Here is a 13,351-nt window from a genome sequence, read left to right on the forward strand (position 1 = left end):
CCTGGAGGGTAAAGGGCGGCTGGTGCATAAGGCTGACCTCACCAACATCCGTGAGCCGACTGTCTAGAAAATGTGGGAGCCTCAACATCTCACAACCTTACGGGCCTCCACAGCCTGGTACAGGGATAGCTTTAAGTTTTATTTTTTTTTCCAATGGGGTATTTAACAAGGCTTTCAGTGTCCAGACAGCAGGGTGATATATGAATTGGAAAAAGATATGGAAGGAAGTGGTCATAGCCTAATCAAGGTTTTACCCCAGGATTTGCCTGGAGGGACTGAGAAAACCAAGAAAAATATCAGTCAGGATAGTTGGTGTCCCGCCCCACACTTAAACCCAGTACCTTGAGTCTAAATCAACCATTTCACTTTCCAACTGTGCAAAACTGATCCTTTTGTATGAAATCCACAAAAACATATTCGTAAGCAAGCTCTGATTTTTTCACAGTGGTGGGTGTTCGCACTGTGAGACCCCTGCGTAATGTGGCAGGTGGGTACCCATGTTTCAGGGGACATACTGCCTTCACCTTCATGTCTTCCACATGGGGACCAATGTTTTGCAGAAGCAGGCTGCCTCCGTCTTCAGGTCTTGATGTTTGTCTTCTTATCTGCTATCTAAGAACATAAAGATTAATAAAACATACAAATTATACTTTTGCCTACAGTTCTGTACGGATTTGGGTCTCTTATTATAAGGAAAGAGGAGAATATTTGGATCTAAGAGGGATGCAACAAAAGGGTGGAGAAAACCACACCTTGAAGAGCTTCATAATTTGTACTCCTTGCTAAATATTATTAGGATGATCATATGAAGGAGGGACAGATGGGTGAAGCATGTGGCATGCATAAAGGAGACGTGTATCCAACGCCTTGGTAGAAAACATGAAGGAAGTAGACCACTAGTAAGACCTCTGCATAGATGGGAGGACAATATTAAAAATGGATTTTCGAGATACTGCATGGGAGGTTGTGGACTGCATTAATTTGGCTCTGTAGAGGAACCGGTGAGGGGAGAGCTCTTGTGAACGCAGTTATAAAAGCAGGATGTGACGACCTCAGAGTGGCGGTTTTCTTGAATATAACAGCATGTAGCCCGCTGAAAATCTACCGATGTTTTACTGTGCTTGCTCCTGCTTTCTTATTCTTCAAACCTGAAGATGGAAGAGACATGTTCAACCAAAATGTCAGTCGGCTTTCAACAGACTACATGCAACTGAATCCCAGAAGACAGAACTATTTGACAGTCATGAATCTCTGGGTTCTGTAAAATGATGGGACTTTTCTTAGTAGCTGAGCAACTATTAGCTTCTCAAGAAGGACTCTGGTGCATGGAATTACCATCATTTCATGAAGAAACAATTTTAGTACCAGAATATCTTACCAGATTAACAGAACTGTGGACTCCTTCCACAGGAGAACAGCAAACCAGGAGTGAAGCTGACAACTCACCTTCATCTAGTGACAAGAAAGTGAACTGAATGGCTTATCACAAATAGGCAGTACTCCAGAGCAGTAATGAGACCAGGGATATGACAAATATGATAAAGGCAATCATTACAATGAAAGTCTGGGAACTTTCAGTTACATGCATCATGACAGGTACGGTTGTTACCTCTCAGGGCACTGTCAGCCCTGGCATCTACTCCATTTCAGCCAAGGCCCAAATCAAGTATGTATGAAGCTCCACCTCTGCTCTTCATGCCCTTGTGTTCAGTTAAGCACAAGAACGATTTTACCTGAGAATCCTAAATATTGGCTCAGAATCCATAAAACATTACACATACAACATTTAGCTAAAATTAAACTTTTAATACTTAAGTTCAAGCCCATATGTTACATATCAACATTTAACACACATTCAAAAGAACACGTACAGGACAGGAGACAATACATGACTGCACGTCTGATTCTTAGTGATCAATAATTATCAATTCATCTATTCCCCAGTCCTCGTAACTGTTGTCTGGTAAATAACGTCGGATTATTATTGGGATTTTACGCTGCTTTAACTCCTTCATAGCGATTTGCAGCGGGTCGGTCTCGCCTTCCAACTCAACCATCACTGGCGCACACATTGCGATTTGCAGCGCTCTCGTTCCCAACACACGTGCTCGCTCATATTTGGTCATGTACCGAGTGGTGATTCTCTTCGACTTCTGCACCCCACCTCGGGCATCTCCAGCCGCTAGGATGTCAATATTCTCACCTTCATCCTGCCAGAAATAACAACACTTGTTGGAAATAGTTTCTTCCCCAAATTTGAATATTAAGTAACAAACTGTATTATGTATATCGTTTTTGTACAGTTTGTTCTTATGTGATTGGAACAATACATTTTAAACTATAAAACTGAAGGCCAAATAAAGCAATCAACATTAAATGCCATCAGGATTTTTTTATTTATTTGCCCCAGACCATATAATGATACACACATCATTTTTAGACTGATGTGCATGTGTAACTTTGGCTTTTGGGGTTTGGTGACCATATACTGACCAGCACTGCTTGCTGGCTCCCTCAGAGAAGTAAGTGTGCTGCATGCACAGTGAAAATGGGCTCTTAATTTTTTCATGACACCATGAAAACCAGTTGTCTCCCATTTCTGCTCACTGTAATTACTGGGCATCGCTCTGTTCATGCTACTTTGTTACTGGCTGTCTTTGTGGTGGCCTCTGCATTGGAGGCTGCTGGTGCTACGCTGACATACATCATGGCGCAACCAGTCTGTGTCTGGAAGATCCCCAGGCACTGTAATACTGCTTTCTGTGTTGCCAACCCTGTCACTGCGGTACCTTACAGCTGCATCACTTCAAAATTCTGCTACCATTTTCCCTTTCTGTGTATTATTCGTGGCAATGGCCACTCCTGCACTGGGTGGTGCAACTCTCTACAGTGGGAGCAACACGGCAGTATCCAATAGGCAGTAGAAATGGCCTGACGTTCCTCCCACTGAGATCCAAGTACCATCCACATAGCCCTTCCACCTCACTGACCCTGAAGATGCCAACTGCAATGAATTCCAAAACGTTTTCCCAAAAACCAAACTTACAGACTGTACAGGCAGTGAAAACCTAAGGGGCAAAAAAGTGTATTATCAGAGGTGTGTCTTCCGGTACCTGTGGCAGACATATTTCCTTACAGACAGCATGCTGTCATGATAGTGGCACTGCAGAACAGACAGTGCGAATGCCCTGCCAAAAGCCAGAGGTCTGATTCAGACACTGCTGGCAAACATGACAGAGAACATGTCAAATTCAAACGATTCTCTCTGTTAATTTAAAAATATCACTATTTTCTTCCCCTGTCAAGAGGAGGTATGTGTAAACTACATAAATGAACTCTCTGAAATCTTAAGACAAGAATTCCAAACAGCAAGGCACATACCTGAAGTCACAGGGGGCAAAGGTGTGTAGTAAAAAAAAGTAAAGTAAAGCTATCCCTGTAAGAGGCCGTGAAGACCCATAGTGTTGTGAGACGTTAAGGGCCCCATATTATCTTGACAATCGGCTTAAAGATGGCCGTAAGGTTGTTAGCCTTACGCGCTGGCCATGCTTCACTCCCCAGGAAAATTATTTAATTGATTCCTGGTACTCATTTCTGTTAGAGGCTGAGTAAACCCCAGGGCCTAGTGCGGCCAGAAGGATTAGGTCAATTGAAAAAAATTCAATGACCTCATTGAGACTTGAACCCATGACCTTCCGGCTTGTAGCATAGTACCTTAACCACTACGCTCAAAATTTCAACAAACTTCATTCTAGCAAATGAAACTCATTCAAGCACTGAAGACTTCATGCACCTTACTTGCTATATGAGACACAAATATGGGTATCACTTGCCAACTTTATGTAGGGACCATGTTCATAAAAATACAGTGATTCACAAAACCACAGTTGGCAGGACTTAGGCCTTACAGGAAGTCAGGGTTTAGGGGAACTGTGGCTGCTAACATTCATCAAAGTACAAATAAGTTGTCTGTTACCACACTATGCACAAAAAAATACAAAATTATACAATATTAGATTCAAACTATACAAAGCTCTCACAATACTACACCTACAATCATTAGGAAGCTATGAAACTGGACATATATGCCATAGTAACCCGATCCCCAGCAAATGTTCTCTGCTTGCTTCTGCATGCATGCGCATTGAAAACTACAAAACAAAACTGCAGAGACTGTACATAAATGGTAAACTGCTCATATTTGACATCCATGGTTACCAACATTGCAACTGATGAAGAGCTGCTGCATCACAAATCTGTTTCTATGCATGCATTTGACATGCCAGCTTCTGAAATTATATGCATAGATCTTGTGGTACACATAACTGAATGGTACCTCCAACACTGGAACTCTATGTGTATTCAGGAGACAAACATATTTCAGTAAGCCTGTCCTTCAAATTGATAGTCGGACAAGATCATGGAACAGAAAAATATTTGATTTAATATGTGGCTACTGGACACAATGCAACACTGCAAAATGTCTATAAATATTGTTCTGTGACTTGCAGTTTTATACTTAACATGGCGCTCCATTCTGAGATATGATTCTTTTCTGCTCTTGAAAATACAGATTTCACCCAAATTATGCAATTTTCTTTCAATGAACACTAAAAATTACTAAACCATACAAAGAGCACTTCTCGAATTTCAATCCCTGCAGTTAGGTAGAAACACTCGTCACAGTCACCACCGTAAGAACCCTGAATCCAACACAAAATTATTAGCCTTAAAAAAATGGGATTCATAAACAGCTGAAACAAACACCATTCTGTTAAACCATTTACTTACTTTTCAACAAAAAATTAAAGGTGGTAACACCAAAGGAGAAACAAAAATTTTGAGTTAAGGAGTTATGTGACCGCTCATGGGTATGCTACCATGCAGGAGTATCATCTCCTGGGATGTGACACCGTGCTTCCTGGTAAAAATTAACTGATGGTTCACTCTGCTTCTTGCTGGTTGCTTGCTTCACTTCTCCTCCAACCCTGAAGATGGAGGCAGTACATTCCTCAAATGTTCATGAACTATCAGATTAGAGGGCATCACACCCCAGAGGGAACTACCCTGCATATGAAGTCAGTTATTTTTGTTATTTATGGTTTATGCAATGACACCAGCAGTAACTCTAGGCTGTATCACCACACAAGAAAATAATGAAATGGAAGGAACCGGTCATGACCTGTTCTGTGGTACTATCAGAGCTTATGTCTGGAGAGAACAAGAAAACCCACACAAATCTTGGTCAGAACAGGAAGTCTCCAAGCTGGGATCTGAACCCATGCAGTCCTGACTGCACCGACATGCACGGCACCAAAATTTGGGGTACCTATATACCATAAAAAGTGGGAATCCGCGAAATGTTCTCACCTCCTGCTGATCAAGCTCATCAAGGTTCTCATCTTCGTCCACTTCCTCGAAGTCATCTCCACCGCTAGAACACAACACAGACAACAGCACTTACATACACATGCAACCAGGCCAAGTACTGCAATGAATACAGCGAGGCACTAAACTTGCAAACCATCCTGAGAGTTCAAGGACGAACATCACATCCAACCTGTAACTCATTCTTAGCTACTGTTAGGCTTTCTCAAATGGGAAACCCATTTTGGGACTGAACTGGGTCAAGGAGCAGAGGCCACTAAACAGCGTCCCTGCAAGCACTGACGCAGGCATCCCATTACACACCATATGACGGATACCCTCCGTAAAAACAAAACTTCCTGCGGTCCTGCCAGAACCACTGCACAACTTCAGTCAAACCAAATCTGTGGGCCCTTACAGCATTCTTGAGGAGGCCAAACATGAAAATGGACTTCATATGAACAATCCTCATGTAAACTGCCTGTGAGGAAAGACAGCTTCAACTTTGTAATGGAAAGTGTGACATCTGCTTCAAAATTGGGTACATTTCAACTGCAAATAACAAACATAATTAACGTCTAAGTTCCTTCCATATGAAACATCAGCTGTGATGCTGAGTTGGAACTGTATGTGATTCCATCACAGCACATGATGGACAGACGATATGGTCAACAGGCCATCGGACAGAAAGACAACTGGACAGACAAGTAAATGAATGAGAGGCAAACAGACAAAAAGATGCATGAGCAAACAGAGGGAGAGAGAGAGAGGTAGACAGATGTAAAATATGGATAGAGAGAGACATACAAACACTAAGAGCACAGGAAAATGTTCCCAGGATTGGGCGGATGATGGTGCTCCAGGCTTTCCCCCTTCTCCCTACTCTTGTAATCGCCACAGCCTCACTATCCTGGGGGAAGTGTTACAGTAGGGGGAGCATGGAGAGGCTTAATCCACAGGAATTCCCTCCGTGGCCTCAGCAAAAGAAATCACAGTCAACCGAAAAACGCAGTACACCACAACACACCTGATCATCTGAGCACCCAAGATCATATCATGGTCACCAATGTGAGATGTCATTACATGAAGAGAGAACCACTTGTTCAACTGTTCTATAATATTTATTATAGTTACACAGTATACACAGAGGAACTTGAATTTGAAAAACTGAATAATAATAGTGAACTCTGTGACACCTTGAAAGCTGTACTGAAACACAACTCTGAACTAGAACTGTGAACTTCCACTCAATGTATCTTCTTATATAATCTAGAGTCAGACCTACAGAAAACATGTCACTGTCCATAATGTTGCAGGCTTTGCCTAGCACTGGCTGTTTACTCAGCTGTTGCTAGGCAACGAATGGTTTCTAGCTTGTGACTGGCTAGCATATGTCACATATTTTTGCAGACCTTACATAGCAACGACTGTTTACTCACGGTTGCTAAGCAATGGTACCTGAGCTGTCACTGTAATGTCTGCTTGAATGTGGGCAGTTGCTACACATACTTGTATTACTAACAATCACACAGTACATTCAGAAGTTGCTAAAATGACAGTACACGCAAAATATGCACATTATCAATTTGGTCAATGGTTACACACAAATTCCACAAAATTGGTACACTAGCCATATACAAAAATATATGGTTTAGGCACTATGCTACAAGCCAGAATGTCACAGGTTCTATTCCCGATGAGATTACTGGATTTCTCAATTGAACTAATCCTTCCAGCGGCACTATGGCCCTGGGATCGACTCAGCCTCTAACAGAAATGAGCACCATGAATCTTCCTGGAGGTAAGGGGCTGCCGGCCCGTAGGGCTAACAACCTCACCACCATCTGTGAGCTGACTGTGTAGAAATGTGGGAGCCTCGACGGGAGTTGAACCCACAACCTTCCAGCTTGTAGCTACTATGTGCCCCTAAGTTAGTAGGATAAAACATAAAAAGAAGTAGGCAAGTGGAGGGACTCCCTCTGCACTCAAGACAGGAGAGATGGACATCTTCCATCAAGACATACTAACCCATAATGCATTGGTTCAATTCACACAAGTAATACTTAGAAAGTCAGGATTACGAGGCTTCTGGGCTTCATCTATTGCCTAGTATTCTAAAAACTACAGAACACAACATTTCAGAAACTGAATCTGTTTCTGTCCTCAGATGTTGGGGGAGACACCTACTCTGCTGGGTCCCTTAGAAAGAGCTAACCTCAGCCACTGGATTACTGTTTCTAAGCTCTTTCTATGAGTCGCAACAGAGCAGGTGTCCCCACTCAGCTGAGCAAGTTCGCGAGGCGCTGTGCGCTCTAGTTATTAGAATACTGGACGAAAAAGTCCATAAACCCACTAATTCTGAGTATTTCTCAACTGCTGGGTCCTCATCTGATAAAAAAAAAAAAGCAGGATGCTGTCTCACAAAGGTTGAGAACCACTATTACACACCATCATTTCAAAGCTTCAGAAAATTCAGTTTCCATCAACTGAAATACTTTCAGCAACTACTAAAAAAAAATAACTTTTGGAAAGCGTCAACAACTGTTAGGGAATCTTTCATTTTACTTTCTGCCGACTTATTTCATAATTAGATGATACTTCACAAATCACTCTCTTTGCAGTGTTTCAAACACATTTTGTCATATGAATCCTCAATTTGTCTCCTGTAACACTGGCACCTGTCTTCGTTAGTAACACCAGCAAAGCTTTTGCTATATGAAATGACCTTTCAGTTCATAGTTGTTCCTGCTTCTACTGCATATGTTTTTGTTTATGCTTTTTAGGCCCAATATAAATGAAAACTAAAGTATTAGAAACTTCATAGTCGTGATGAATGAAAGGTCTCATAGTTTGGAAAAAGACCTAAAAACAAAACGTGATGAAACTTACGAACAAACCCTACGTTTAAAACCAAAACTGTACAAGAGACTGAAATTCTTTTATGGTATGAACGCGAGAATAAATCATACATTTTGTAACTGGCGAAAACAAAGTTACACTATTCCCACAGTCGCATTCTTATGAATGATTACGATTCACGTTTACATTGCATGTTATTATTTCAATGAAGTCTGGGCTTTAATGGCAAGAAATCTGAATGTTATTTCCTAAAATCACTATGGGAAAGAACGTTCACAATTAATATTGCAACTACCATGTTACGTCCTACAACCTTCACTACGTTCACTACATAGACAATAATAATTATCATCACGTGAATAACATCAAACTGAACATTTATTCAGTTTAAAGAACGAATTAGGAGGTATATTTCACTTACTCGTCACCATCAAACTCATCGTCAGCCATTTTACTTATCTAATTTATGTAATTATATTAATAAAGACGCAAATTTTCTATTGCTCCAAATAACGAGCAACAACCCATGCACCTAAACCGCATACAGATCAACCACTACGAGCACTACGTCCCACTACGACCACAACAGTCTATTGCACTTCTATTGCGTCTGAAACACAAGTTCGGCAAAGTTCTACCATCAGGATCAGGATAGCCAATGCATTTCTGGAAGTATACCACATCGGATAGAAACGTCCCTCGTTTAAACTGAATATACCTCTATTAAAATACAATTGGCTGTGTACACTGATGCCATTCGGTCTGTAAATTTAATTTCAATTATACCGAGTAGGAGTGGTGCCAAAGTTCAGGTACGAACGCGATGGCTTCTCACTGTTAAGCTGAACGGTTCAATCCCTTCTAACTTCACGTGAAAGTTATGGTGGACAAAGTGGCAATCGGGCAGGTTTATCCCATAGTTTTTTTGGTTATGGCCTCTTGATTACTTGTCCACCGAATTTAAAAGTAGTATTTGTATTAAATAATAATATAATCTAAAAAGAGTGACCTTCATATCAGTCACTTGATATGTGTATTACAAAGTACAAAAATTGTTGAAAAGCCACACTCTTGTCCACCCTTCTACTGTCCTTTCCTGTCAAGAGGCAGTGATATGCAGCAAACTATTCTCATAACACAAATTATTCTCCAAGTGACATTCATAACTTTCTACTGGACTACATAGCATCATGACCCACAGGGCACTAATCATGATCACTGCTGTAAAAACCTTATGTACTGCATAAGTCATAATGGAATAGAGATGTGGTTTCCATTATATCTAACAAAGGACAAAGGGTTGCCATTAAATCTCCAAGTACTCAAAAATATTTCTTGTATCTGGGGAGTTCCTAAAGATTCTCTATTTGTTCACTTCTTCTTCTGGTTCTTAAGGATCTACCATCCAATAGTAACTCATCCTCTATCCTTGTTGTTTGCAGGTAATAACCATTAAATCCACAAAGTAAAATTCTTCTTTAGGAACTAATGATGACTTGGTTAATCAACAAGTTTCCTGCCATTTAAGGAACACAAAATTCATTACCATGCTCAGTAGTTTCTACTCTTGAGTCCTATCCTGAGCCAGAGAAATCCACTCTGTACCCTGCTTTCATATTTCTTTAAGATCTCAAATATATATATAGGTGTGTGTATTGGGTTCATATAACTTGCACTTCTCCTGATACATATACTGGCAAATAGCTGATTTAGACCAACACATTTTTAAAAATTAGAAATTATACATCAGCGTATTTTATGTTTCAACCTTGAGGCTAAAACCAAATATGAAAGTACTGTCATCCATGCTGTTAAAAAAATGCATTGATAATGGGTATAACAAGTATGGGAATAATGAACACAAAAGCTAATGTACCCTAACAAATTCAAACATACAAGAAAGGCAGTCCACTTACTTGGGCTTCTGGTTCAAAGTAAAGTTGTCCCTGTGCTTAACTAATTAAGCACTACGCCATGAAGGTGTACGGGGTAGTGGATGTATAGATCCACATTTTCTTCATCTTAGTACTAGTTGGAGGTGAATGGTCAGCTTCACGCTCCGGCCGCTTTACCACCGGGGAAATAGACCCTGGTTCTCATTGGATAGGAGGTTGGGTAGGCCCCAGAGCCGGTCTGAAAGATGTGGAGAAGAGAAAATTCTTGACCTTACTGACCCCTTGGTCATCCAGCCTGTAGCCATTCGCTATGCTACACTATCCCAGCTCGCTCTGGTTCACATTCAAAACGGAAATATCAAACTGCAGTCCACTCCACTATCAATGGAAACTGATAGTTTATAAATACAGCTTACTTTCTATATTGATAAAGGAAAAGGTATCATTAATTTTTGCCATGAGCTTACTGTTTCAACAGACTGCTTCTAAAATTACAAATTCATGTATTTTTTGAACACTTTAATCTATTAAACTATTACAGATGCATATAAAAACATTTCAGATACTTACATGTTAAAACTGCTTGCTGTGAAAACATATTACACACTAATGTCATTCATTTTATGTTTACAAGGAATGGCTTACCATTTCAACCGTGAGGCACAATAGAACACTGTGGTTGCGGGGCAAGGGCCAAGAAGGCGCACCCCTTATACATTCATTCATACCATTTCCACCCACCCATTGCCATGCCCCCACATAGCAATTTTCCTGATAGGCAAGCCTTCCTTTACACAAAACTGGGTTCTGAACTACATTCAAGATGGAAACACAAGAGGACAGGAAAGAACAACTGACAACTGCTGTATATTTTGACTATTCCTAGCTATGGCACACTGCATTTTCGTGGCATCAGTAGGAAGGAGAGTTAGCGAGAACAGCCCATTACTTGACAGGATCACCACTGGCACCTGATGGACTTTAAACCTTCAGGTGATGGGACTGGTAGTGAACATGTAAGAAACTGAATGTAGGCACTTCTATTACCAATCTTAGACTGTTAGCTGTATGAATCAGGAATTCATTTTCTTCCTCATGCTGTTAATTCATGAAAAGTCATAAACTTCAGTTCCCCACTCTGTAAGCAGCCAAGTGCCAAGCCAGAGATGAAGCCCCATACTCAAGGACAGATGATATGACGCTGTGCTATCATACACCTTCAACAGTGGTGATTGATGAGTGTTGAGCAATGGCAGAATGATGATTAGCAGTGAAAAATCACTGTCCATCTCATATGAAGCCACCACCTGGGACTGAACCAAAGGATTCATAGTGAGAAACCAGAGTCAAATCACCTCAACTGTGGGACAGCCGGTTTCTGTACACAACATAAATGCAGAAATCTGGCAGGTGTACCGCATACTTGGAATGCTTTCTATGCATCTGGTCACTTCACCAAGTCAAAATGACTCCATCCCACATTCGCTCCTGCAAGCTTATATGGATCCCACGTTGAACAGAACTCACACTGGCAAAGATTCAAATTATGATGTAGGATAAAAATTCATAAATTTGAAGGAAGGTTTCACAGGTTTTCGAAGTCATCACCATTTGAATTATAGAGCTCAGTGCAATGTCCACACTGTCCAAGCGACCTCACATCACTAATCCCAAAGAAACATTATGTCACACCTTTAGAATAAAATGACAACTGTACTTCTAATACTTCCACTCTCATACGCTGGCAACATGGTAGCGCAACAATGTAGTGGGCCTGCTGAAGTACCAGAGAAGAGATGTAGGTAGCAGTGCACCACACTAAAACCCCAACCTAAGCACTAAACTAACTTCATTCAAATGAAATGTTTTAAAATTTGGGGATATGTAACCCTATTTCACCCTTTGGCTCATTTGCATTTTGTGCTGCCTAACCACACCCAGAGTGTCACACTGTATTATCACAGCTGGAATATCAAGTGCAAATGTCACAGTATTCTGTAGGCTAGCCTAGATCACACAACACTCAAAACCCTACCGCTGCCAAGTAGCAATGACCACCAAAAATGACTTCCTTGGATATATCTGTAAAAATACAGCTTTACTTGAGACTTTGTATATTTCTTGTTCACTTCATGATACAGGAAATTAAGCCTGGTCTAGCCTCACACTCATCATCTTCCTCAGTCTCAGTGTCAACTTGCTGTATTCTGTTAGGTACAAAACATGATTTATAATTCAGACTTAAGATATGGAAGTGTATTTCTGATTATCCCACTGTCTCACATTTTGTATGCCAATATGAACATAAACTGTCCATGCATATTGGTCCATAAGTAGTATGTCTATCCTACAAAACAGAGTTCATTAGTCAGTCACTTCACATAATATATACTATTTACAATTCACACAATGTCTAATGAGATTCTATATACATAAACATTATGTGTAACACTAGCTTCAAGTCTGATGCAGACTATCCAAACCACAAGTAAAACTCCACAACGCAGCAATGGAGAAAAACTGTCAAGCATTTCACATTAGCAAAATGTTTGTTAAAAAAATCTATCCATAACCCCTATCCATTGTTTTTATATTCACTCTCACTTCTATCAGGTGCAGGAGAAGGTCGCACACATGGTGTGAACATATGCTGACAGCAGGAAATACATATAACTCCTGGCATCTGTTGGTGATATATGCAAACTACTAGCAGAGATGTCAAAGGGCATCAGAGCAATAATGCAGAACTCTGATTGTGATCATAACAAGATGGTAAATTTGTGAAGTTGGTGGTGAAAGGCATCAACAATCTGCCCCTAAACAGGAACAACAGAGAATGGAAATCAGATTAGAGTATCCTCTTAGGATGATCAGCTAGAACAGGGATCAAATCTATAACTATCGGGAAGATATTACATAATCTTAACTGTATAATGAGTTAAAGTCCCCATTTTAGTGTCCTACCAGGCATTTAAGACTTCATAAATGTTACTGCAGATTTCAAGGCAATGCAATTGACTGTCCACAACAGTATGTGACCTGTCTGCACTTTGTTGGAGTACTTCAAACATTAAAGCTCATGTCCAGTTAGTGACAGGTTATCAGCTGAGTTCTGCTTCATATCCAACTTAGAATCGGCCCCTTACAGCAATATACCTTGCTTTATCTGGAACAGACATGAGTAAAAATTAAAATGATCAAATGTCACATTCATACAAGTTGAATCAGGA

The 13,351-nt window shown here is 40.5% G+C and overlaps 2 protein-coding genes across 4 annotated transcripts in view; both read right to left on the reverse strand.

Annotated features, from left to right (window-relative positions):
- Positions 1–1,785: 1,785 nt before the first annotated feature.
- LOC111872609 (DNA-directed RNA polymerases I, II, and III subunit RPABC2) lies at positions 1,786–8,881 on the reverse strand. Its single transcript, XM_023866680.2, has 3 exons — positions 8,648–8,881; positions 5,371–5,434; positions 1,786–2,210 (listed from the first exon to the last, which is right to left on the reverse strand). The coding sequence occupies exons 1-3, from the start codon at positions 8,674–8,676 to the stop codon at positions 1,908–1,910; spliced, it is 396 nt and encodes a 131-aa protein (XP_023722448.1). The 5' UTR covers positions 8,677–8,881; the 3' UTR covers positions 1,786–1,907.
- A 1,744-nt stretch (positions 8,882–10,625) lies between these two features.
- The window catches only part of LOC111872599 (inverted formin-2), a 40,747-nt gene continuing 38,021 nt past the window's right edge, over positions 10,626–13,351 (reverse strand). For 2 of the 3 annotated variants that reach the window (XM_023866664.2, XM_023866666.2), the window contains one exon: positions 10,626–13,287. The gene's annotated coding sequence lies outside the window, so the exon portion shown is untranslated. The remainder of the gene's footprint in view (positions 13,288–13,351) is intronic. The other variant, XM_023866665.2, reaches the window with a different exon arrangement.

This window comes from Cryptotermes secundus, unplaced genomic scaffold (genome assembly GCF_002891405.2).
Source record: "Cryptotermes secundus unplaced genomic scaffold, Csec_1.0 scaffold1928, whole genome shotgun sequence".
Classification (NCBI taxonomy): Eukaryota; Metazoa; Arthropoda; class Insecta; order Blattodea; family Kalotermitidae; genus Cryptotermes; species Cryptotermes secundus.

Bases quoted from the DNA above. Each gene is read 5' to 3' on its own strand.
- LOC111872609 (XM_023866680.2), bottom strand. From the start codon at position 8,676: ATGGCTGACGATGAGTTTGATGGTGACGA. The intron at 5,435-8,647 runs GTAAGTGAAATA...GTTGTGTTCTAG, and splicing joins GATGAGTTTGATGGTGACGA to CGGTGGAGATGACTTCGAGG. The intron at 2,211-5,370 runs GTGAGAACATTT...TATTTCTGGCAG, and splicing joins ATGAGCTTGATCAGCAGGAG to GATGAAGGTGAGAATATTGA.